Here is a 27,998-nt window from a genome sequence, read left to right as displayed (position 1 = left end):
TTGACACCAACATCTTGGGGTGGTAGATTATCTGTCTATTTGCAGAGGCACAAGAAAACGGTAATTCATTATCAAAGGATAACACTACAGTACTCTGAACACACGTGACAGACCACAAACTGATTCTACAGTATTCTCCCTGTATGTCATCCTTCAACAGGCAACTGAGGTCAACTGATAATGCTTAAGAAAATATTTCCTGGCAGAAGAAAGAAAAAATAAAGAACAAGAGCTTATTCACAATACTTCCACAAATAAAACCCAAAATATTACAGACAGTCATACCCAAGGAGACATTACATCCCCTACTAAACAAAAAGAAACGAGGTAAATAAAATATAACAGGATGACCCATAACCATTCAGTGCTTAGCACATGACAGGTAAAAATATCTAGCACAAGTAATCAACAAAAACATACCTGTTTTTATCTGGCTTGATTCAGTAGGAAAACCTGCACTCTTTATCATACAGTTGATAAAGTGAAATGCTACCAAAAAAAATTCTCATCTTTAACCTTCCTCATCAGTGCACCATATTCATTTCATTGCAGTAATTAGCTTCACTATACTTAGCATCAATAATAATCACAACTGGCTATTTTTTAATATTCATGCACCTTGTTCCAGCTCTCACAGGGTAATATGAGAGTTGCCAGAGAGAGCATCCCAAGCAACCAAATGTTCTATAGTTATACAGTACATATTGTCTATAATGTGTGTTTCCATTATAATGCTTGGAGAGATAATGATTAATTAAACCACATTGACAAGAAAATGAATAAAAGAGACTATTGTTTTTCTCAGAATTCATATAGGCATCTGGTTAATTCTTACTAAACATGAAGAAGTACCTGGCAGTGCTTGGCTTCAACTTAGCAAATCTTAAAAAAATATGACTGCCAAATGCTGGAATGACAATGAACAAAACAAAATGGTAACTTATGAAATTTTAAGAACCTCTAGTGTTGTAAAATGTTGTACATGGTCAGGCATTGCACAGTATATGAAACAGTTGCTGCTGCTGCAATGTTTCACTTGGTTTTCTGGTTAGTAACTTTCTTGATATTTTCCAATGCTTTTTTTGCATCCTTGATCTGTTGAGTGATGCGCTCCCTCATGGTTGAGTTTGTTGCTTTACGTTGACTCTGCTCAAGATCCTGGAAATTAAAAGATTATTTACTGCCCAAACCATTTCCTGTGTCTTCTATGAGAAAACACAACACAGTAAGCTCTAAGGCTATAATTAATATTAATTAGACTTTAGAGTAGCTGATGTAAAAATGACTCAGGTTGATCAAAAGTTAAACCATGCTATTTGTCACTCACTTTTTCCAATGACTTGTAATACCACTTGGTAGTTATTGTAAATAAATTATTTTTATATCCAAATTGCTCAGCTGTTTCTGACCATTAATAATGAAAGTTCACTGCTCACACTATCCCTTCAAGACAATCAACTGTGTGGACCATTATATACCACAGTAAAACCATATTATCCAAGCCTATTGCAGTAATTACCCACACCAAAGGATTAAGGGCATGTATCAGGCATTTACTGCCATCAGTCTATCTGTATCTGTGTGTCTGCACAATAACCTAACCTAACCTAACCTAACCTAACCTAACCAAATCCGCACTAAATTTTAATTTAAAGCGAATCTTTCCTATTTTGCGCAGTCAATCTGGCGCACCATATTTAAAATTTTGAGCCTAATGTTTCTCTGGGCACGCTACACTGTCCTAAGGGCAAAGCTGTACTGTACATGTACTCAAAATAATGTACTAAATGATTACTAAAATTTTTGTCTTGTGCAAACTATAGCTTGATTACATTTAAATTAATCACTATCTTATAAGAATTCCAGCAATGTAAATTATATTCTCCCCGGTCACTTCTGTGACATTTTATAAGCATAAAACATAAACCCAAGCTAAAGGACATAAATAAACAAATAAATACTTCACTAGACCTTGGCACCAACTGTCAAACATGTCACTGTCACTTCCCTCCCTACCCCCCTCTTCCTACCCAGGGTTTGGTGGTTATAGACTTACAGTTTTTATCTTATATAATGTCCCAGACTAAAGTTAGGAGAATATAATTTGTATTGCTGGAATCCTTGCAAGACAGCGTATAATTTGAATATAAACGTCATATATTTTGCACAAAAGAAACAATTTTGCTCTTTGTAATAAAATTATTAAATTAAAACTAAAATTTGTATGTCTAATGCGAGCTATTGCATGTTTACATTCAAATTAATCACTATCTTATAAGAATTACAGCAATGTTAATTATATTCTCCCATGTCAGTTCAGTGACATTTTATAAGAGAAAAACTTAAAGTCACTCTTAAGGATAGATAAATAAATAAGCACTAGACCTTGGCATCAATTGTCAAACATATCACCCCACCTCCCTCCCTCCCCCCCATCTTCCCAGCCAGTAAACAGACCATTTTGCATCCCTTAATTTTAGCTGTGATGATTTATGAGTGTTTGTTTTAACACAATACTGTACTACAAAAAACAATGTTTTGTTTATTCTAGGAGATGGGCTGAGGTGAATCTGGGTAGACTCTCAGTCTTTTTAGTATTTTGTGTTTCTCTCAAGTACCAAACTAAATTATTCCATTTAAACAACACTTTGATTTAGTGCGAATTCGGTTTAAAACGACCTCTCTTGGAACGTATTGTTATAGCGACGTTCTACTGTATTAAATTCCTAGTTCTTTGTTGACAAAGTTGGTGTATTCTTTGATATATTATGCATAATGTTTAGTGGTTATTAAAGCAGTTTTGAAACAGTTATGGGTATTTCTTGGCCTCTGGAAAAACTAATTATTTCCATTTAAATTAATTAAACTGTAATTTTCGAATTGTTAATTCTCAATGTCTGCTGGTACCAAACCCACAATTTATCAAGCTACAATAAACTTTTAATGTGTCATCATTCTCCAACAATCATATAACTTACTCCTCAAACTCACACAGTCCCTCGGTTAGTTGCCCGATTGTCTAATTTCTCCTCTTATATTCTCATGTGATGTGTGGAAAATCAAATAAAAGAAAATTTTTCTATACAGTAAACCTGTTACTCACGGGTTTATCATTCACGGTTTCAACTATCCGCGATAATGAGATAGTGCCTAGCTCACAAGCCTCTGCTGGAGCACTGTGAGTCACCCCCAGACACCTACTGCATCTCCTTTCCTTTGTTTGTGCTCAACCATTGTCTGTGCTGCAGGATCTCTCATGTTGTGCTCAAAATTTTAGTGTTTTTAGTGCAAAATGGACCCTAAAAGACTGCCTAGTGAAACATAAAAGGCAAAAGTCAGTGATGACCCTTACCAAGGAAGTTAAATTATTAGATAAGTTAAAAGAAGGAATGAGCGCTGCCATGGTTGGCCAGTTGTTTTGGTGTGAGTGAATCCACGGTGCGTTACATTACCAAGAACAAGTGATTCATGACTGTTGCAGTGAGTGCTCCTACAAGTGCTAAAGTGGTGCAGACTGTTTGTGATAAAAACACAGAGAAAACAGGAAGGCATTTAACATTTGGATTGAAGACGAGCACCACAAAAATGTGCTGATCAACAACAACAATCAAGTTCCAAATTTCCACAAACGAATGTAAATAGTATGGATGACTTAAGTTTCTCATACAGTAGTATACTATAGTAGCACAAGTTGCTATTAGCACCATTCCTTGGAACCTAACCCCTGCAAATACCAAGGGTTACTGCATTCTTAAATTTCATATGCTAACTAAGTAGGATAACGGTGTAGTGTTATAAAGGAAAGAGTGGAATTTGGAAGCAAATAAAAGCTTGAAGGTGTGGAAACTGCTGACAACACACAACAGATGACACAATATCTCATCAGGAGTCAAGTGTGGGAGAACACAGAATGAACATCTAGACTGCTCAAATTTTCCATAAGATGGATTATTTCCCAAAGTAGATTTTCAGTGGACAGATACTTTACTGTAATACCTATATGTAAATGTAAGAGATCACTTTTTACTAGCAACGAGATTTTTTACTGACTGCCTAAGGTCAAGCAAAGTTCATCAAAATTTACCATGCTCTGGCATCAACAATTCTGATCTGATCTTCATCTCAATTTTACAGTTAGTCAATAAGCTAACACAAGTTACTTACTGGGGGCCTAGCATCGACATTCTGTCCCCCATAATGCAAGCTGATGTGAATGATCAAGACATTTGTTTATGCCAGTCATCCCTCCCTCCTTTTCATTTTGTTCATCTCAAATTAGGAAGCTAAGTCTGTCAAATAAGCAAATCCCACACTAAGGATCCAAACCAACTCTAGGATTCAGGACTAATCCTCGCCCACTTCACAACTCCACTCCAGCTGACTAATCCACTAACTCAAGGTAGGAGGGAAGTATCCAATCTATGAGACTGGCAGCCCTGTTGGTTTATTCTGAGTTCTCAAGATAACATCCCGAATATGCATTGCTATTGGATGAAGAACATATGGCTGAAACTTTGTAAAATCCTTACCTGAAGTTGTCTGAACATGGATTATTCAATGCCAGCAATTTAAGCTCTGGCTTTCCACCTGCCAGCAACCCCTACAGGAGGTACAACTTGGCTTATAACCAGGAGTTGGTGTCAAGGTTTGCAAGTTGTGAATCCGTCAAGCAGTACCTGACAGTGCAGGATGATGCTCACTTTCAGAAACTATATTCCAGGTAGGAAACCTTCTTCCAGGAAACAATTAGATGGGAAAATTGCAGCATCACCTATTGGTCTGTATACAATACCATCCCACTTTATGAGTGATATGCATTCTTGAAAAATTACTGAAAAGGTTAAATAAATACTAATAAAACAAAAGTTTAACCAACCTGAATGGTGGCTGTGTAGCCGGCCACATTATGAAACACTCTCACATGCTTATCTCCCAGTGTAAGCACTAGTTTGTTGCTCGGATCAAAAATGGCATCTTTAATGTTACCTGAAAAAAAAAATCATGTTTGATCATGTTTTTATTATATTAACTTTAATTATTTAATCTACTACTCTCAGAAATAATTGTTTCTCAACAATCATACTTTGTTTTACTTATATAACTAGGCAAGAATAACTTGTCATGACTTTAGATCACCCAAAATTTTTCTTATAAAATTCAAATAAGAAAACTTGAGACATTTAACAAAATACAGTAAACCCTCAAGTTTATATCGAGTTGTATTCCCAAAGGGGTCATGCTGTCACTAAATCACACTTTTGTGAAACCACTGAATAATTAAATGAGAAAATAAGGGTTAGGAAGTAGAAACCACTAATATTATATATCCATTACTGCAGCTCTTTTAATATCACATACTGTAAGGTCTCACTTAATGAGTGATGTGTGTTCTTGAAAAAGTGTTCATTAGGTTAATTTTCACTAAACAGGACTTGTTTTCCCATAGAAGCCCATGTTAAAAGTTGAGATGCACTCTAACTCTCAAATTTTGAACCCCAAAATGCTATACTGTTCAGTATATGAACCAAGATGCGCTCCAACCCAAAGAATTTTTACCCCAAAACACCCTTTGTTGTTTAACGATCTGCAATTTTCAGTTTAGCAATCTTCAACTCACTGGGAAAAATTCGGGAGGAAAGTTGGGAACTGGGGATTGTCTGCTCCAAGTGTGCATATCTATTGTCATTTGTTTACACTACCCGCACACCACCCATGCTGTGTACTACTAGTGTTTACCACCTGTCGTTTGATCGTTGTCTTTCATGTTTCGCTGTTATCGATGAGTACATTATTGATCGATGTGCATCGCTGTTATTGTTGAGACCTTTATGGGTTACCAAGTACTGTACAGACTGTTCATATACCCTGTACTATTGTGATATTGTGTAAAGTGAGTGAACTTTGTGATAACGTCGGGTGCCCATCACCAAGTTCTTCAAGCGAAAGCAAGAGTCAATGACGGCACAGCCATTACTCTCGCACCCAGCACCTTCCACCTTGGGCGTCACCCACTTCAGCCTAAAGCTCTCATCCTGCCACCCAACCATGAGAGTGCAGACTATTCCAGCCTCGTTTTCCAACTCTGAGTGATGTCTTCCAGCCACGGAGAAGAAACATGATGACTTTGCTTCTGACATGGACTTGGCGAATGTTAATTAACTGTATTGTACTGTAGTTCATTATTACAGTATTTTCTTGATTTAATGAACTAATTCGAGCCAACCCCATTCATTAAATCAAAATTTCCACTGAATCAAGGTTTTAAAACAGGAGGAGGAGCCACCCGCCGGGTCTCAGTGACTCACCACCCTCCCCCTCCACTCCACTACCCACCACACACTCACTCCACCACCTCCGTCCATCAGTGAGTACAATACAAAATGATTTAGTTTATATATACCGTATATATATATTATATATACTATTTTCTATAAAAATGTCATTTAATTTCTGTATATGTAATGTATTTCATGGGGTAAAGGGAGACTCAGGAACGTAATTCCAGTATTTTATCTATTTCTTATGGGGAAAATTGATACGCTTAACGTTGTTTCGTATAATGTTGCATTTTCAGGAACGTAACCCCGATGTTAAGCGAGGACTTACTGTATTCAATAAATGTGGTCTATTGTCATGGTCACATTGCACGGCAAGTTTTCATTTCAACAGTTACTGTATTCATATTATGCTCCGACGTCCACAAAATATGTGTGAAACTAATGAGTTGCCCCTCGAGAGAGACTTGTTTCCTCTAGTGAGATGTACCGTCCATTTTCTTTTGTTTCCTGAAGAGCTCTCTGTAGTGTAAATTTTAATGTACATTCCTCTGCACTAGTGTGTTTACAGGGGCTCGTCAGGTTTTGTGCAGTATGGCAGAGCTGTGATTGTTTACATTCAACAGAAGGAAACTCGCAATAGTAAGCATACCATGGAATCAAATTAAAACAAAAAACAAATATCTGAAACATAATATGTGGAATGTTTATATGACGAGCCCCTGTAAAAACACTAGCGAAGGGGACTGTACCTGTAACCTCTATGAGTAGCCATAAGACAGATATACCTACTGTAACCTGAAGCATTCAAGATGTATTGAGTATATGTTGAAGACTTCATCTATCTTTGTGTGTAATGTAAATAGTATTAAGACGATATGTTTTGAGTGCCACACCAACATCTGTTATCAGTGTTGTGTCTCTCGTGAAGTTATGAGATAACAATTCAAGACTGAAGTTGTATTTTCTTGATTTACAGACCCCAAGAAATCCAATGAGTGTATTGAAATTAGTGTCAGTTTTGTATTAAAGAATCTCATTAATCTTGAGGGCAGAAACTATCTAACCTCTAAAGTGTAACACATGTACAATACAGGTACAGTAGAACGTCGATTTAAAGCGATTCAATTTAAGATTATTGATTTAAAGCGACACCCACAATTGGGGACAATATTTTAATTTAAAGTGAATCTTTCCAATTTTGCGCGAGTCAATCTGGCGCATCATATTTAAAATTTTGCACCTAATGTTTCCCATCAGAGGCGTCTCTGGGCACGCTACAAGGCTACCCATCACCCTCCCACATCCTCAGTTCTCACACTGACGCTCAAGTGAACAGACATATTGTGTGACACTATCTCCTCCTACCACGTGCATCAACCATCGCCACTATGTCCAAGAGACCAGCCACTATATCATTAACTACCCCAAAGACCAAGAAATCAAGGCATGCAATTACACTGTAGCATAAAAACAAGGTGCTGGAAGCGCTGCAGCGTGGAAATGGTGTTCCCCACGTGTCAGATGCGTCCACAGCCACAGCACTAGACAGTGATGTGGATGATGAGCTGGTCGAGTTGGGCTCTGCATCTTCAGAGGATGAATTGCCTAACTAAAGTTGAGTGAAAATCTATTTTTGATAGCATAAAGTAATTAAATAATAAGTTGAGAGGAAAGTGAGTGCTGGGTGAGTCAGGCGGGTGGTGAGTGGCCCCAGCATGACCACCCTCTCACATCAGCTGATCGCTAGTAAACAGACCATTTCACATCCCTTAATTTTAGCTGTGTTGATTTATGAGTGTTTGTTTTAACATAATACTACAAAAAACAATGTTTAGTTTATTCTAAGAGATGGGCTGAGGTGCATCTGGGGAGACTCAGTCTTTTTAGTATTTTGTGTTTCTCTCAAGTACCAAACTAAATTATTCTATTGAAACAACACTTTGATTAGTGCGAATTTGGTTTAAAGCGACCTCTCTTGGAACGTATCTCGTGTTATATCGACGTTCTACTGTAAAAGAAATAATTGTCCTCAGGGCAAACACATAAAAATAATATGCATTTCTTTGCACACGAGTAAAAATGTACCCCCACCCCCGTCAGCAAATGATATTCGCGGATTTGGCTATTCACCGCCATTTTCAGACCCAAACCCTCATGAAATATAAGGGCACGTTGTACTTTGAGAAGTTGAAGTAGAAAATAAAACATAGAAACAAATATAAAGAAATAAAGAAAAGAAAGAATAAAAAAATAAGAATTAAAGAAAAGTAAAATAAATAACACCCTCCCCTACAATGATGTACAAGGCACGGACACTATTACCTGCATAAATGTCTTCAATGGTGTTGAGCTTATCTCCAGTTATGGCTGAGAAGAATGTTAATGTTGCCATAGAAGCTATCACAACAGTTCTTCCATCAGGGGAGAGCTTGATCTTTCCAGGATAGTCCTTCTTATCATAAATTCCTGTGTGTAGCAAGTATACTAGTTGTCCCTTCTCATATTCAACTGAAAGGGAAGAAATTTTTTTTAATTTTACTCAAAAGCTTTTAAAGTGTCAATTATGAGGCAATGAAAGATTAACAGTCTGCAGTCTTGCCATAACAAGTGCCAGCTAAGATCAAACCATAACAAATAATGCCCATTAATTTTCTGTTGTCTAACCTGCTTCCTTTTTTGACACAATGGTATCCACTAAGCTGAGTGAGGACCTTCACTAAAGATCCTCCCTACTATATTTAAAAGCATAATGAACTAGTTTTCTTCTTGTACATAAACTTCCTTCTGTCCTTTCACATTTTTGCCGTTCTTTACATCTGCTCACAATACCTCATACAGATAAATTCCTATTATCATGCCTTATTTATTCATTCTCTGTAGCTAAGCAGCAACACCCATTCTAAGAAATCAACGTCCTACATCTAGATTTTTACTACATATTAAGGCAGCATGCCATTATTCAAACACATTTCTATAGAATCCACTTTCAATGCATTTCTTATAAAGAAGACCTCATACCTAACCGAAACTAAATTAATTTTTTCACTTATCTTTCACTATAATGACACACACACACACGCATGCACGCAGGTGTGTATGTAGAAGGCTCCTGGTTGATGATGATGATGATGGGAATTAGATGTGGGGGTAGAGGAGAAGGGAGAAGAGAAGGAAGTGGGGGTGGAAGAGAAATCACCCCATGCTTCATGCCGTCATTTCACCCATAAAATTTTAAGTTCACTAGGTGTAATTCAAGATTATTTTCTTTAAATCAACACTGCAATGCACTATATATTGTCAATATGTAAAATAAATTTCAGAATGACCAATAATTGTACTGTAAAAATAGATTATGTTCAAGAGAGTCTCAAGCAAGATGTTACCTCTACTGACCAGAGATACAAACTGACGCCTGTTTGGCGCACTAAAACTAGTTTCCTGTACTTCAATTATGTTAAATAATTGTTAAAAAGACTAAAAAAGTTAATAAAAAACTTGGAAAATTATTGAATAGTACAACCTTGATATTTACTCAAATGGGAACGAATTTAAGCCCTAGAACCGATTACTGTATTGGCGGACTAATATTCCAGCTGGTGAGCAAGCGAAAACATGTTGAGAGGAATTCGTTAACCGAATTGAATATTCTTATGGAAGGTAATTCGTTAACCGAAATTTCGTTAACCGAGGGACCACTGTACTGTAATTAGTTTATATTTAATGTTTTGTTAATTCTATTACTGGTATACAGTACTTTATATGTATACTTTTTCTGTGAGTTGGAACCAATTACCCAATATCCCACTGAAACGATAGATTCGGTTAACAAAATTTTCGTTTAACGAACGACTCTGTGGAACGAATTGTGTTCGTTAACCAAAGGACCACTGTATATAGAAAATATTTTGGAAAAAAAAAAGACTTACTGTTGGTGTCAAAGAGCTTCCAGGTACCATCTTTGGAGACAGAAACCATACGGGTGGAATCACTATTGATGCTACAGTTGTAAATACCAGCCTTGTGACCTGTCAGGTCATATGCCCGCTTCACTCCCTCAAAATTGCTAGTCTTGCTAAACTTGACTTCCCACACCTTCACATCAGGTGTAAATCCTGGAAATAGTATTTTTTTTATAATTTTGTACCATTTACTCATATACATACCAGTACAGAATTAACCACATATCCATGTACAGTAATCCTATAATATAACAGTGTTGTATTCAAGTGAACAATGTGTCCGAGAAAAACCATGTCCTATCGAGATATAAAACAGAAAAACACATATTTCTTTATAACTTGTTGTTTAGTAAAATTACAAAAAATAATAGGCATCATTTAAAGTAGTTTTCATCAACATCTAAAATATATAATAAAAGAAATTCATCTACAACAGCCATTTATATATAAATCAACACTGTTGTTCATAACGGAAGATAAATTATACCTAAATATATAGTAAAGATTACTGATAATATATGACTAAAGGCAAACATCCATATACGTATTGATGGTAGTGATCAAGCTGCCCAAAATAGTTTAGTACAGTATGTACTGGTTATATACATAAAAAACAAAAAACAAACCCTGTATGCAGTTTTATTTACAAAATGAAAGTAAGAAAGTAATATTAATACTGTACATACCAGTAGTGGCAATAAAGCGTCCACATGGAGACAGAGTGGCTGAGTAAGTGTCACCATGGCGAGTATCAATGGTCTCTAATATATCTCCCTTTAGGCTCCATATAAGAAGTTGGTTTTTGTTGTTGCACGTCATGATGAATTTACCTGACACAGCCACTTCCATTGCGAGTATATCTGCTACTTCATTATGCTGGAAAAAAAAAAAACTGTCACCAGATATAAGAAAACATGTTGGCAAAAGATTTACTCTACATGGTATACACTGTATCAAAGTTAAGGATATGAGCAAAGCAAATTTAATCACTCATAAAATTGTCCCAGTTAGGCTGAATGGAAGGAATCTTACCATAATCATAAAACTGGAACAATAATTAATTTGAAAGCTACCAAATCAAGACCTACACAATTCATCAATTACCTGAATAATGACAAGATTGGTGTCTCCACAACAAGGAATACAGAAGTACATCCTTTACTGGAATAATTATTGCAGAGGATGATCCAGAAAAATGCAAGTTTTAAACCCAAACAGAGGTTTTGCTTCAGCAGTCCACACCCAGGACACTATAACCTTGTATGTACTGTACACTGAACTAAAGAAACAGACATGTTTAAAAACCAAACAAAAGTTCACCAACCTGCAAATGATATATCTGTTTAGTAGAAGTTTTATCCAGTGATACACAACTGTTAACTTCAATTTCCTGACAATAATCAAATACGGTATTTGTTATACAGGTACAGTACTGTATGTAAATACCACAAATCATTTACCAAAATAATATATGAAGATTATAAACATAAAAAAAAACCCTCCCCCACAAAAAAAAAAAAAAATTGATGTACTGGTGATTCCACCTACCTTCACCTAACTTATATACGCTAATAATCTTTAAATATTTTTCTGGCAAGGTGATTATTCGTGCAACTTTTGTAAGAAAATTCTACTTGATAGATGTGCAACAATAGAGTGAACATGTATAGACCCAGAGCTACTGCATTATAACCTCTCAGGCTAAAGGGAGACACCAGCCATTAAGCTTACATTATTTTTATTGTACTGTAGTGGTAATAAGAATATTACAGCATTACCACACTCACTAGTCTGGTCTTGTAACATTCCAAAAGGAGTATAAGTGTCAGATAATTGAACTTATTGCTGTATTAATGTAATTTTATCTCATTTTGGGGGGATCAAACTCTTGCAGCAATTACTAGTAATTTTGATAGGTTATATTTCCCGAGATAACAAGACATCTCCCTACACATTAATGTCGATAATATGACCCAACAGAGATACTGTATAAACATTGAAAGTCATCTTACCTGTGGGAATGTAAGAGCCACCTGTGAATTTCCTAAAGTACCATCAGGTCTTTTTGTCACCTTGTACACCTCCATGGCATTAGCAAGGGCCTTGTGCACAATGAAAGCCTTGCCATCTGGGCTCCAGCACACCCTAGTTGCATAGTCAAACTCAATATTTCCTCTTACACTCTTGTGCTCCTTTTGGCTAAAATCTTTGGTAGACCAAATCAACACTGTTCGATCTGTGGAAAATATTTGATGTTATTTACTCATTAACAACACTCATATACAGTACATTACTGTACAGTACTGTAAAACTTAGAAAAATTCAAATTTTAAAAAATAGTATACAGTGTGTGTTGTATCTAAACTTCTAGAGAGAGCAGTGTACAGTACAGCTGCTCCCCGACTTACGACGAAGTTAGGGACCCAAATCCAGGTCGTAAGTCGGAAATGCAAAAAATAATACATATAAAATCTAAAATGAAATACAGTACCGTAAAAGTAATAAATAATGAAGAATGGATACAGTGTTACTGTGCACTTACCTTTAATGTAGTCGGCTGAATGCACACGATGCCCCCATAATTTTCTATTTACAGGTATACAAGGAGACTATATTAATTGGATGAAGCAGAGGAGACAGGGCTGGGTGGGTCATCAATGTAGCTTTATTCAGATAGGTTTATGTACAGGGGAAACTTGCTGGTTGAAGGTATTGAATCATCTTTAGGGAGTGACGAGGCAGCAATGGGGGACTTCTTAAAATAGATGTCCTATTTAGACTGCACAGTTTGCTTTTTCTTTTCGTTATAAATCTCCCTGTAGCAAGCAAGTGCATCTTGGACCATTCTGTCAACTTTGGCAAAACGCTCAACATTTTGATCCATTCCGTCAAACATTTGCATCCCCTTATTAATTGTAGAAAATGCCTCTGCCATTTGTTCCACTGAAAATTTTTGGGGGGTGCAGGTTCTTCTTCTACATTTAGACTCTCTTCTTCCTCAGCATTTTTCTGTGCTTCCAGTTCGATAAGATCTTCGTTACTTAGCTCTTCTGCAACACTTTCAACCAACTGTTCAACATCTTCATTATAAATTTCTAACTCAAGCTGTTTACCCAACTCCACTATTTTGTTACTAATCTCAGCAATTACTTCATCTTCATTAAATCCTCTGAAACTGTTCACATATCTTTTCAGGACTTTCTTCCATATTCCATTCATGCACTATCCTGTAACCTCATCCCATGCTGCACTAATGTTCTTTATACATTTCAAAATGTTCTAGTCCTTCCAAAACTCTGGGCATTTTCTCACCTTCAGTAGCAGCAACATCCTGAGCGAAGGTCGCACATCATCCATCATCACTACAATCGGTAAAGTAGTTTCCGAGATTCTCGTGCGGACACACAAACAAATAAACAAACAGACAGACTTCTTTGTTTTATATACATATAGATTACATTCCCCAGCCCTGATGTACAGGTCAGTAACCTGTGCCTGGGTGGGCTAATCCCCACAAAAAAAAAGAAAAAAAAAGCACTGGATCTGTCAGAAATATCTCCTCATACCAGGCAAGATTTACTGTGGTGCTTGGTAGGTTACCAGGTTAACCAATGGTACTTGTACAGTATACCTGTTGAGGAGTCTTTCCTTGCATTAGCCTTGGTTTTACAATATAAACTGGACTGTACAGTATTGTAATTGCAGTTTGGTGACCATTATGCCAAAAAAGAGCATAAATGAGTGAAGCCATACTGTTCACAAGCAGCTAAGTGAAAGTTTTTGTGGCAACATTATGTTCTCATGAATGGATAAAATGAATTTTCCTCATAGGACAGTTTCATTTCATTCATTATGTTGGTTATGCCGCATTTCCCTGAGAATTTAGGTTTCTCGGTACCTCAAAACCCTGATACTCAATAATTATCATAGTTGATTTGTTACATATGAAAACAACGTGAAGTGCAAATCATTAAAAAAATGTGATCAAACCTAGTGTTAAGTGTACTTTTTGTGGGAATATTTGTTTTATGGCCCCAAGATACCCAGTACAGTAGCCTATAAAGACAGCTTATTTCAGCACATGGTATATCAGTAGTTTAAATTGACAGGGTAAAATTGTGAGTGGAGTTTTTGGATTATACAAAGTATTTTGTTGAGACAATGTGAAGAGTTTATGGTTTGTGAGGGAGGGCACTGGTTGGTCTCATTGACCTGGCACATTATTAATTTTTTCTCATCATTTAATGGAATCATAGCATAACTGCTAGAACTGATGTCAAATGTTTACCTCTTGCCATTGTGCATTCAAGTTGTTTAGCATGAATCTCATAAGTTTTTGCCATTTCAGGGAGTGTTTAACTTCCACCTTTGGATACTTCATTCTTTTAGCTTAAATCATGGACTTTGATCAAATACTGATTGGGTAACTAGCAGTCTTGATTTATGCAAAGAACTGTTTCTACAGGCAATGAAGAATTAAAATCATCAGGGAATTTTCAAATGTTTATCACATTGAAAGAAAGGGGGAGTGGGCATAATACAAATGTGTCACTAACATCATTTTAAGTTACCAGAAATCACTTGGTTCCTCATTCCTAAAGTCTGATTTGTCATTAGATGAAGGCGAGTCTCACCCTCAATGCCATTTTAGGTTATCAGGCACAAACAGGTCAGATTACAATCTTGCTAAAACATGCACAGATCCTTTGACACAAAGGATTAGTTGTTATTTCATCTCAAGGATTGGGTCTGGGTATCCTGAGTCTTATTATTACTGTACAGTACTAGGAAGACTTGGAAGCACCAAAAAGTTCCTTCGCAGTACATTTAGACCATCTATTTCAAGATGTTAAGAGTACATACACATGCTCATACCCATGATCAATTGATTGATTAATTTATGGAATTTAGTCTGAAAGTTAAGCACTGGAGCCAATAGGCCATTCAGTGCTGTATGACAACTCGGGAATATCCCTTATATATATAAAAAAAAACCACATCCAATTAAAACCAGCTGATGCTTCACCCCTTCCGACAAACGGATTAAAAAACTTGGCTCAGTTTGCACCATCGGACCACTGGGCACAGGAGCAAGCAAGGCTACATAGCACATGCCTTTGATTAAAACTATTTCCATATTACAATTTGTAATATAACTGAATTTATTAAAAAAAAATTAACAACCTTAATCTCATCTCCATCATTTAAAATTTTGGTAAGGAATTTGTTTAACCCTTAGGCCCCGGGTGATGTTCCAGAACGTCAGCCTATTTTCTTTAACTATTTTTTGGAACAGTAAATTTTTTTCTCGATTTATCCCCAGGGAGGGGAGGGTGGTTACTGCCAGCAGCACCCTAACCCGGGGCTTAAGGAAGTCTCTCCTTTGAAGATCAAGATTAAAAGACCTGCAGTCAACTAGGATATGGTTAGGTGTCAGGTCAGTGTGACAGTAATTGCAGCGAGGAGCCTGTAAACATTAAACAAAGTACAGTATATAACTCGACTAATAGAACAATATTCCCTCTCGACCCTTACGCCCCGGATGACGTTCCAGAACGCGCACCTTGTCCTGCCACTGTTTAAATGCCCAGCGCAGGTTATCAGCTTCGTGTGACTATTTGCCTGTCACGCCACACCTCAGCCACAGGGAAGCTTCCTGAATGTAATTACCTACTTTTGTTTGTTTCATTTTCATTGTTTGTCCATTTTATCATGTTGTATCAAAGTAATATTGCTAATTGTAGTGTACTGTAGTTGTATTGTAGTGTAGTATTACTGGAAATTAATGTTATGATTATGTTATAAATGTATTTATTTGTGGAATTATTATAATTTTAAGCATTATAGTACTTGCTCTACCAAACACAAATATTCAAAATGAATTATTTATAGGAAATAAGTATTATGATTAGTAAATAGATGCATTACTGGCCATCCCAGACACAAAGGCAGGCAGAAAATGGCCGCCAAGTGCGTAGTGACCACGAGCGTCAGCCGTCAAAACAACACTGTCCCCTTATCTCCCTCGCCACCGCTGCAACAGGGAAGTTTCTAAAGAGTCAACATATAGTGTTTCTTACTTCTTCTTGATTGTTTTATCAGTTAAAAAGGTTAAAATTATTTTTGGTAAAATCGATTTTTCTCGATTTACCCCGTGTGGGGGATATGGCCAGCGGCACACTAGCCCAGGGAGTAGGGTTAAACCTGAGCCAGATACAAATACATCCCCTAAAATTGTGTTCCAAGGAGAAGAAGACATCAGTCTGCCACCTAGCATAGAACTGATTTCTTATACCTGTACTGTATATTAACTAAAATTAAAGTAAAAAGGATCCAATAAATATTCGAGGAATTAAAACTTTATTAACGGCAATACTGTATATAATGTTTACTTCAAAGGAATTCACCGAGTCATAGTAATCTAAGTATTATCTTATGCATAACAATTTTTTAATTTTCAGTTTTTGTTTCTAAATAGCTGCAGAGACATTGTTTAGTGACTGACTATAAATGTTCAAATTACCCTAAATTAATGACTGAAACATTAAACCTGTTTAATAAAAGCTAACTGATTGAAGAACATGATGAGATGGGACTATTCTCATGCATTTAGACCTATTAAAAGATGTATAATTTTGTCCCATAAAAGGAAAGATTAAAAGTGAAGAGATTAAGTAGAGAAAGATGATAAAAATAAAAATACAATTCAAGTTCATCCAAACCATTGCCTAGCCTTCAAACAGTGTACACTTCTCCACCTTTAGGCCACCATAAACAAAAAGAAAATTAATGATACAGTATAAAAATATAGAAACTGCGCCTATGTTGCCACGTCCGACACCAAATCCACCGAATAACCAATAGAAATTTTATGATACAATAATTAATCTATTTACTGACAAAATAGAAAAGACAATTATGATTTAAACTACGAGATCAAGAAATATAAAAAAAAAATTTCTAGGACAATACAAGTTCAAGTTACAAAGTGTCGTTTCCAAAATAAAAATTAGCTTCAAACCATCACAACACTACAGAAATTGTCAGGTAATCACATTCAACTAAAATTAAACTTACATCACATTAAAAACAAACCAAGGGAATTCCATTTTGAATGCTATTAAAACAAAAGGCGCACACAGTACTACTCGAAGTAAGTGTAGAGCATTTTGATAACTACTGAATAGAGAAATACAGCAGTCATTGATGGCTACACGCTCAGCTGGCTTGGAGTAACTTTTAATACTTTAACTAAGAAATCCACATGAAAGCCAAGTACAGTAACTGGCCATTCCATGCATTTTCTGGCACTAAAATATGTTAAGTTGATAAGCCAGACAAAGTAGACAGGCCATGCCCACACCTCAGCCACCTGATTTGCACACACAAGTCCAATTGGCATGGAACAGCATTTTCAATAAATCCTCCAAAACTGGAATGCTAATTATCACAGCTATAACTACATGTTCAACAGCTATGCCTGTTGCCAAGACACTGTCTCTGCTTAAACACAATTAGTATCAAAATGTAGCAAACTATACACTATAAAAGACTAACCACTACCTACCTATCTTCACAAATCACAACCACTTAAAAAAAAAATATCTACCAGTAACCCTAAATATAAAAGCTGCCACATGGTCCTATCCTATGTAAGATAAATAACTAAAATTATGAGTTTCACACTATTACACCATTCATTCCATCTCACACTTTGGTTAAAAAACGAAATAACTTATTTCCAATTGTACCAACCTTTGTTCCACATTACAAGTACAATTTTTTTCCTGTTAGGAATATATTACAGTAAATGCCTTTTAAAACTGCTATGCACTCAATGCATTCATAAACTAATAAAAATTAAGAAAAAAGCTTTGAGCAAAAACAGAGCATTCAACATGTATTAAGCAAACAAAATCCCAACAGGCAACTTTTGAGTACATAATTAAGGCACAATATGTGATATGATCAATTACATGATTCCCAGAGCATAAACACTCATCTGTATGAAAAGTACAGTACTGTACTGTATGCTAAAATTAAAAAACTTATACACGAATCACATCACATATTCTGAAGTGCAACTGGTAACGGTGCAACTTTAAAAACTTTACGAGATTCAATAAAACGATTAAGAACTAAATCCAAGACAGCAGAAGCATCCTCTAGACTGTCATGGCCCTTACTACCACCTTTCTGAATATCCCGAGAAAGATGCCTCTTGGCCAATGACTTTAATGATTGCTTATTTACTACCGACTGAGAATTTTGGGGGGCCTTTAAGAGTAAGGCAGTATCTATAACAATGCGATGAACCATTCGAAGTGATGAAAGGTCACCCTCTAAGCTGTGACCAATAAGGATGGTGGAACTTGACACCACACTCAATACCCTTTCCCGGGCTTCATTGAATGAAATGGCTTGATTCATGTGTCCAGCAGTAATGCCTGAGAACTGTGTGTTGTAATCAAACACTCGTCCATTGGGCTTTACATAGAGATCAAGCAATACTTTCCCAGTAATACTGACTATAGTCACTCTTGCTAATTCAAAACCCTCTGTAGTGAAGACCATCTCACAATCTAAACCCAGGATTCTCAATCCTCCTCCTCTGGTGGCAATAAAACCCTCTAATGGCCCATTGACACCAGATTTTAGATTGTGATATACATGCATTGGTACTGTGGTGCATCCCTGTACACCTTTCATTTTGTTACAACACTGATATCGTAGCTGATCATCCTTCCTCATCGTCACTTTCTTTGGGTGATAGTGACATGCTCTCCTTCCATTATCATTTACATCAAAATTTTGTTTACATCTCTTACATTTTTCAATTAACTGAAAACTGCTAAGTTTCTTTTCTTCGTATATGAGACTGGAATCAAAATTAGAGCAATTATTAACATCCAAATCACTGGCGTAAGTACCCTCATAATCACATTCACTATCTTTGCTGTCAGAGCTAATACCAGAGGAGGTTTCCTGGCAGTCATCGTGATAGCTATCACTCGTACTCACATCTTCAAGAGATTCTGGCTCAGAATAATCAGAACTGTTATCTTCAACACTGTCCATGTCATGAATACTTGTTTGTTGCTTGTTATTCATCTCTGCATCCACTAGTTCACAACCACTCAAAACCCCCGCCAATGTAGTGAATCCAGAGGTTCTAAATACAAATACGCCAAGATTACTAACATATGGGTAACCATTAAGCACTCTCTCCTCTGTCCCACAACAAAGTGGAAAAAACATATCATATAGCTGTTCCTCTGTTTTGCCAAGGGTGTCAAAAAGTAGTTTTGTACTTTGACTCACAACCCTTGATGTCCCACCTTGACTGGTTGACAAACTTCCCCGACATTTATTTTTCTTGTTCTTGTTCTTACGTTGTCTGCGAGACATTTTCGAAATATTTGAAGCCATCATACAGTCTTCTGTGTCAGATGGGGCGTTGCTGGTAGCAACGTGGCTGCTGCTGCTGACCGACGAACTATCAATCTCTTCCAGGCTGCTGCTACTGCCACCCACAGAGATGCAGGAGAGGTCCAGGGTGTCGTCCAGAGCGAAATTGTTCTTATTAGGGATCATCTTGTCAACCCTTCTTCCGCCAGGATCAAAACGTCCACCACTTCCAACTGCAGGAAATACAGTGAACTCTGCTTAATGAAGGGTTAAGAAAAAAGAAAACTTAATACTGTCATAAGCGTGTAAAACTACTTAAGGGTTATCTAAATGAAGAATAACTTCATTAAGCAGAGTGCACTGTATTAACCCTGCTATAAAACACATCAAAACACTTAAGACTAAAAAACACAATGGGATACAATGAGCTGGGAGGGTCCGGGGAAACATCTACCCGGAAGTTTTTACCATATTTAACTTAATTTATTACACTGTTACCCATTTCATGAGTGCCTAATAGTTAAAATACACAGCACCCAAAATCAAACATGTATGTTTATTGCAACAATATTTTTTGTGCATAGAGTCTTAATAATTCCTTCACAAATTATAGTTGTTACTAAATTTGAATTTGTTTAATATTTTTAATTGTGCACAATTATTAAGATAAGATAAACTAAAAAGTAAGTTTTTTTTGCACTGTATTGTGTGAGAATTCAAAATTTAATACTAACCAAAGGGATTTATCTTTAATGCACCAGCAACTGGGGTTTCAATAGCATATATAGTACTAAAATAAGAAAAATAAACATTTATATATAGATATATATATATATATATATATATATATATATATATATATATATATATATATATATATATATATATATATATATATATATATAGTACTCCCCCTCTCACCAAACATAAACAATTACCCCCCCTCCCTCCCTCTCCACCTCTCACGAGTATAAGTAAAAGAAAGAAGTAAGAATAAGTAAAGAAGTAAATAAACATAAAATATGTTACATTAAATAAAAGAGACAAAAGCATTTATTTGTTACACAGGGGGTTAAACAATCATACTCAATGGGTTAAACCATCATACTCAATGGGTTAAACCATCATACTCTAGGGGTTGAACCATCATACTCAGTGGGTTAAACCATCATACTCAATGGGTTAAACCATCATACTCCAGGGGTTAAACCATCATACACAAGAGGGTTAAGGAGAAGAAAATGGTAAAAGTGTCAATAGTAATAACGAATGACGAAAGAAAGGGGCGGGCAGACAAATATCAAAAATAATATACTATCCAGAAATACCTCGATACACCAGACTAATAGGGGCAGACCACAGTCCGGAAAATGTAAATTTATGAGGGGGGGAGGGGAAAAGTCTGGCCATAGCACTGCTCATAGGGGCTGTTTCAAGAAAATTTGTTGTTACACCGTATAAAGTTATTACTGCACTTCAACATCTAAGGTCTTTAAGTGCATCACAAAGTTAGTAAAACACTATTACATCATCTCTCTGGAATGCATGTTTCATACTGTAAAGTGTAATATGCAAGTAACCACAGGATTTGTTTTATGAATATTGGTAAAGAGAAAACTAGACCATGTGTACTGAACTGTACTTTAAAGATAAAAATAAACAATAACAGTATAAAGGTATACAGTGTGATCTGTGAGCATAGGTGGCATGGCTCCCACCCTCCCTTTCCCATGTCTTTATACAATTTCACCATAATTCTCATATAATTTAGGTTCATTTGGTGTCGAATTGATAAAATATCATAAAATAATAATCTTTCCCCCCAAAAAGAATCCCACACTCAACACCATAAGCCATTACATGTATTAAATTCCCATTCATTTGTTTACAAAGCACCAACAGCTGATCATCCAAGCTCACTCACCAGCACTCTTCATCGCAACACTTGTCTTCAGCACTTAGTAAATAGTACTGTATTTATCAGCACTTAATAAATACCCTGTAATGTTATGGAGTATTTATCAGAAGTTAGTAAATAATATTGTATCATGTTTTATGTATTTGCATACTCCCTGGTTTATTCATTCATCAGCTGTCAAAGTGTACAAGTAACCAAATCGAGCCATCATATATAACTCAAAAGTAATGAATAGCGCTGTTAGGAAGGTATATCCATATCAAATACTAGTGTGTTAGAGTGACCCTGTTGAAAGCTGATTTGCTGAAATGTCTCACAGGAACACATCCTGAGTGAATACCTTCCAATACAGATTATCCTTTTATTTTCAAGTCAAATTACAAATAATATAATGTAATTTTTTCTATTTTTGAAGATGTTATATTAATCATGATGAATCATACTCCATAAGAGGCTGATCATACGAGAATATAATACTGAAACAATAAATAAACCTAGTGATGTAGCAGCACCCAGCCCCACCACCCACTACATATGCAGTGTGTTAGCTCTTGTTCAGCCTACAGTCAATTTGATTAGACCATTGTATTCAGTGAGCAAGTGTTTTTCTTTTCATAAAATATTTTTTTAATATTACCCATTTCATAAAATACAAATGGCACTCTATATTATTTCCCCCATAAAAAGTTTACGTAAACTAGTGTAGGTAGCAAGATACGGCACGTTGATACAATACACATAAAGGCAAGACCCCAACTGAGACGCATGCTGCGCGACACCCACGCACAGATGTTCAACTGCACCTACGAACACACAGACCGTTCAGAATGATCCAGGATTTTCCGGACTTTTTAATATATTTCTTAAGGTCCATGCAGGCAGATTCTTTTATTTCACATTCTACTGAAGGATCTTTCCACGAAACACATGAAGTGGCTGAAATTTATGTCAAGACACAACATTATTGTGTTGGAACTTATGACATAATACTGTACTTGTTTGTTTATGTTACAAGAGGCAGATTGACCAGAACCAATGTGTCAGGTGATGTCGGCAAAACTGCCTCAGTCGTATTTTGATAACTTTACCAGTGACAAGTGCCATGCCTAATATCTAAGAAGCAACCACAGTAGTGCAACATCCCAAACTTGTGAAGTTAGAGCAACATCTCTTCGTATTTAGCTACATGGCAGTTATATAGAGATTTTAAGGAAAGCCTACTGACAAACTTGGTGAATTGATTAGCTGGGCAATTGGATAAACTTAACACTGGAAACAGTTAAAATCATATTACTGCTTTTCTGGTTTGTCCGAATTTGTGGAGGGGAGAGGGGGGCATCTCCCGGTCCTATGTATAATCACTACAAGATTTACCATGCCCACAAACATTACGTCTCCATAGGTCCATGTGGAGAGTGGTTTCTAACCCCCTAAACCCTCCTCTTTTTTTAAAGTTAATTTATTAATCTGGAGATATTTCCTATAAAGTTAAACATTATTCTAAATTTCAACTAGATAAATTAATAAGTCAATAACAAAAGATCCCAACACTGATGTAAACACTAGCAACATGAAAACAACTTACAAATATTTGCTTTCCTTGTAATACTAACTCTTTGGGACAGTGTGTATTCTTCCTACACACTAACTTTTGAAAAGTGCACAGAAAATGAGTCAATATGCACTTAGTTCCTCGGAGATGTAGCCAGCAGAAGGCAGTTTCTCAATTCAGAAAAGCAACTTAAACTAAAGATGAATCCTGCAATGACTCAAGTCACAACTTGTCTTGTCCCAATGTTATGATTGCTTTCAAATATCCCATTTTAAGAAATATGGCTGCAACCTGGATAATTTTCATCCAGGCATTAGGGTACATTTGTAACTTGAGGAATTATTTTATTCAGGCAAGGCATCAAAACCAACATGACTAAGAAAATGGTCATCACTCGCCAAACAAAGTCCAGAGTTGGAGGGTGGTATACATGGACAATGTTCATTCATATATACGTGTGTATACAAAATACTTCTCTTATGCTGATCACTATAATGGCCATGAGTGTTATGGTCACTTTAGAATGCTTTAATTAATGCCCAGTTGTTATGCCATACAGTACCTTTATAGAGAAAGAAAGGTATTAAGACTACTGTGGCATGACTGGCATACATTTCTCTGTTCAAAAACACTTTACCATAATAATAAATTAAAATCGGTCTTTATTAAACCAATATTGCATCAAATCCTAGACTAGTTGCCATTGCTTCTGAATTATGACAAGCTTATCTGCACTTATTACCTAGCTAAAGTGAACATTATATTTTGTTGTTGGCAACTGGTTTAACAATCAGTTGCTCATCTATTCCCCAACACCACACCTGGAATCTTGGAGGCCAGTTGACACTTGATGAAAATCCCCATATCTGTAGCCTGAGATTTAATGTCAGTTGATGGCTTCCTTCCATTATTGCTCCATTCCACAATGTCTTTTCCTCAGTTTCACATCTTTTACAAGACTGTACTTTCTGTCAATGCATTAAAATCTAACACAGCAATCAGGCTTTGTTCTAGAATCACTGCCACTGCTGACGGTACTTCCTTGCATGAATTACATACTACTGTACTGTACTAATAGAATATTAAAGTTGAGAAATCCTTTTAGTAAAATATTTAAAGAATATTAGCAGCAGAATGACCTTTGTAAATGCAAAGGATCTTCACATTGAATACATTAATTTGTTTATAACCATCTATGAAACTTATCCCTCAGACTCACCATCAGCCGTAGAGATGAAATGTTTGCCATTTGCCGAGAAGCCGCCACCTGTGATTGATCCCGAGTGTCCTTTCAATGATGTCAACAGCTCAGAGTGTGTAAAGTGCACGGTGTTCCCAGATTTACGCCTAGTTACTGGCTTTTTCTTTGATGACTTGTGGCTGGCATTCTTTGAGGATGCGGACTCTGTCCCTCTTTTCTTTTTACCTGTGGATTCATGTTATGTTAGTTATAGTTCCTCACCTCATGAATTTAGAAGTGATAATTATAACAACTATCTAAATTTCCACCAACCTAACTTTTATAAAATTCTACCATACATTTTAAATAAGTATTTTTCAGTTACAGGTGAAGCCATGATGATTTTAACTGTCATTACAAAGAGCTAACATGGATTTTGAATAATATTTTGTAAGAATATTACGGACTGCAAAAACTTTACTTCTAACGGGTACAGGTTAAGGTGAAATTCTGAGAGATAAAGTGGTAATGATTATACTTTACCACAAGAGGTAGTGGATTGATATATTTCAATTAAAAAAAAAAATTATATATATATATATATATATATATATATATATATATATATATATATATATATATATATATATATATATATATATATATATATATATATATATATATATATATATATATATGTATCAGAATTATTTACAAACAAAATTATTAAAAACACTTGACCAAAAATGTTTACCAGTACCGAGGATCAAATTGACAAATTTCTTGACTTCCTTGTCATTTCCTCTATCACTGTATTGGGGTTAAAATTACCCTTTTACCACATTATAAATGTTCTCGATGTTAAATACACTGCAGTTATTACGTACCATCAACAGGGCTGGACACATGTATCCGAAGATTGTATTGTATAAGCCTAAGTTAATGACCTAGTGTAGACCAGGTACTGTTAGTTGACACACAAACATTGCAGCCCCTTTACCAGTCATAACACCAAACATACGCCCCGAGTCGCCCTGTCACCAAGAAATAAGACTGGCATGCACAATTTACGCCCCAAGAGGCCCACATTAGCCAGAACAGCGATAAAACGGGAATGTGCGGGTCGAGTTTCCCGCGGATGAACAGAGTTGGAATGCAGGAAGTGCAAACCCGGTTCCTGGCCTAACTTTCCCGCTATGTGTTCCCATTTCGATAAAGCAGGTATTTTTATCACATTATGAAAATTCTTATGAAAACTGAATCACTGCCGAATGCGACTCAACAGATACAATTGTGATATATACTACTGTGAGGTACACTCGGGAAAATATTGCAAGGCAAATCGTGGTAACCTCCCCTCCACCACCTAGAGGAAACTTCAATACAACTTGATTGCGTCTTATTTATGAGAGTACTTACTGCTTCCTTCACTCGTTTCACTGCTGCTGTCTTTCATGCGCCACTTGAGCCATATTAAAACAATTACAGTGGCTCCAACAACAAAAGAAATGAAAAACATGGTGAGATCGTTGGCGGCGTGTATCTCCGAGCCCGCCATAATGTCTCCTGACGTCACAGCCACGTGTTGGCCAATCACCGCGTGACCACCTCAGTATGGCGGCCGCTGCGGGCAAAACAATAACAAAAATAAAAATCAATAGTTTTCTGTCTTAATCTCCACTTTTGTACTTATTTGCACGTTTGGTGTCGTATGAAAGGAAGGGACATAAAAAAGTTATTGTTAAAATGTAATATTCATATTGTTATTTGTTACATTAGAATATATAAGCTCGTTACTGGGGCACTTAACTGTTAATGCTAAAATAATAACAGTACTTTAAAGCCCCCGATCGTGCTAGCTCCCATACATTAAACTTCTAAAGTGGACACAATAGTGTACTAAATACAACCTCCTGCAATGTGTATATAAAAGTAATGATTATTAATTCATATAAAATGTAATAGCTCTCACCAGTACTGGGTTGGGTATTGGATTTATATACGTACAATATATTAGTGCTTGCATACGTATATGCATTTGTTTGTGATAGCTGTTAGTTAACATGAATATGTAAAAAAAATATGCATGTTACAAGTATACATAGCATCGGTGTATTCACAAAATAAAACCCATTGCCCCAAGCAACTGACACGCTGACAAGTGGCGAAGATGATTTACCTTAAATTTAACTAACCTCTCGTTAGTCATCCGCTTGTATGTGTATATCATCAAGACCCAACCTCTTCTGATTGACAAATGACAACGCCACCAGTCCACCACCCTTCCTTTACTGTTTTACCCCTCTGTTATCACTCGTGCATTCCCCACACGCAACGTCACTTACCCAGATGATGAAACTCTTTCTATGAATGTGTTCATCTTCATATCTCTTCTGCCTCCTGTATGTTAACGAGTCTGTCTCTCTCTCTTTCAGTTACCTTTGTTGATGTAGCAAAAAAAAAAAAAACTTCCGTAATGGAGTAATATAATATTGTATTACATTGATTAGATAGGAATGGTAATACACTTTATGGTGCTACTATAGCGTGCGGTCTACAAAGGTAACTTTAGTCTAACCTAACCTATCATAACCTAACCTGACCTAATATAACCTAACCTGACCCAACTTGACCTAATAAACCTAACCTGACCTAACCTAACTTAATCTAAATATCTTGTAGACCGCACGCTATAGTAGCACCCACTTTATTGTGCGGTTTGTACGTTATTAAAACATAGCCCATAAAGTTTCTAGTAAACGTGCAGTAGATGGGCTTACTTTATTTATCTAATGACCACCCAAATTAGAGGTGGCCTGTGCAGCATCCCATCACTGTTCTTGATACTCTTTTCGAGGGCTATTTTGAAGCCCAGTTTTCAGTACTGTTCTCCATTCCACAGTTCTTGATATACTCAACGCTGTGGCTCATAATAGCTCAGCGTGTCGGGTAATAATTACGTTAGAACAGAACGCACATACTGTACATCATTTTGGATAAAGTTTTAATTAGACTATGTACAGTAAGTACTATGGTGGACGGACACGTATGCATATTTCACCTACAAACTTTGTGGCTATGCTAAACAAGTAAACGCACCATTATTGGCAATTTGTTTCGAGTTAGAAACGCACATTTCCCGTAGACTTAAAAGTCAGGCTAGGGCAATTAATCCTATAGCAGTCTTCCGGAACCCTGTAACCCAAACCACCTACAAGTATTACCCAGCAAACTACTGTGACCGCGCGCAAGTACTGGGCATGCACCAGCTTGTGAATGCACCTGAACCCGCTCCATTCTTGATCAAGTCTGGTCTTGAAAGAGCTCACACTCGGTGCCGTCACAATGTGTTGAACCTCTTCCTTCAAGGGCCAGGCCAGGATGTGTTCAATTCGAGTGACAAAATTGAGGCATTCAAATTGAAAATTTCTGAGTGGAAGAAAAGAGTTGAAAGAAGGGAATTTTCAGATCTCAATGATCTTGAAAAGGTGATTGCAGAGTCCAAGGATGAAGTCATCGACGACAAAATGATGGCGGTCGTTTCCCAACACCCCTGTTCTCCAGCCAAATTTTGGTCGTTATTTTCGCTCCCCGAACAAGGAAGAAGGAAAGAAGAAGAGCTGGATAAGAAACCCGTTCATTATCTCAAATATGAAAGACAGCAATCTGCCTACTCAAGAACAAGAGACATTGATCCAACTTC

The 27,998-nt window shown here is 36.5% G+C and overlaps 1 protein-coding gene across 3 annotated transcripts; it reads right to left on the bottom strand.

Annotated features, from left to right (window-relative positions):
* Positions 1 to 26,589, bottom strand: LOC121858645 (transducin beta-like protein 2). 3 transcript variants are annotated; one of them, XM_042355182.1, is made up of 9 exons: positions 26,475 to 26,584; positions 25,715 to 25,919; positions 24,335 to 24,541; positions 12,250 to 12,473; positions 10,924 to 11,113; positions 10,205 to 10,390; positions 8,601 to 8,786; positions 4,877 to 4,986; positions 1 to 1,158 (listed from the first exon to the last, which is right to left on the bottom strand). In XM_042355182.1, the coding sequence occupies exons 2-9, from the start codon at positions 25,851 to 25,853 to the stop codon at positions 1,033 to 1,035; spliced, it is 1,368 nt and encodes a 455-aa protein (XP_042211116.1). In that variant the 5' UTR covers positions 25,854 to 25,919; positions 26,475 to 26,584; the 3' UTR covers positions 1 to 1,032. The 3 variants fall into 3 exon arrangements, with proteins under 3 accessions (XP_042211116.1, XP_042211115.1, XP_042211114.1); XM_042355181.1 differs by lacking the exons at positions 1 to 1,158; positions 4,877 to 4,986; positions 8,601 to 8,786; ... (1 more) ...; positions 10,924 to 11,113; positions 12,250 to 12,473 and adding an exon at positions 16,585 to 19,878 and having other exon boundaries at positions 26,491 to 26,589; XM_042355180.1 differs by lacking the exons at positions 1 to 1,158; positions 4,877 to 4,986; positions 8,601 to 8,786; ... (1 more) ...; positions 10,924 to 11,113; positions 12,250 to 12,473 and adding an exon at positions 16,585 to 19,878 and having other exon boundaries at positions 26,475 to 26,586.
* Positions 26,590 to 27,998: the final 1,409 nt, after the last annotated feature.

The sequence above is a fragment of the Homarus americanus genome, unplaced genomic scaffold (assembly GCF_018991925.1).
Source record: "Homarus americanus isolate GMGI-L3 unplaced genomic scaffold, GMGI_Hamer_2.0 scaffold74, whole genome shotgun sequence".
Lineage (NCBI taxonomy): Eukaryota > Metazoa > Arthropoda > Malacostraca > Decapoda > Nephropidae > Homarus > Homarus americanus.
This window is presented reverse-complemented; position numbering and strand designations above follow the sequence as displayed.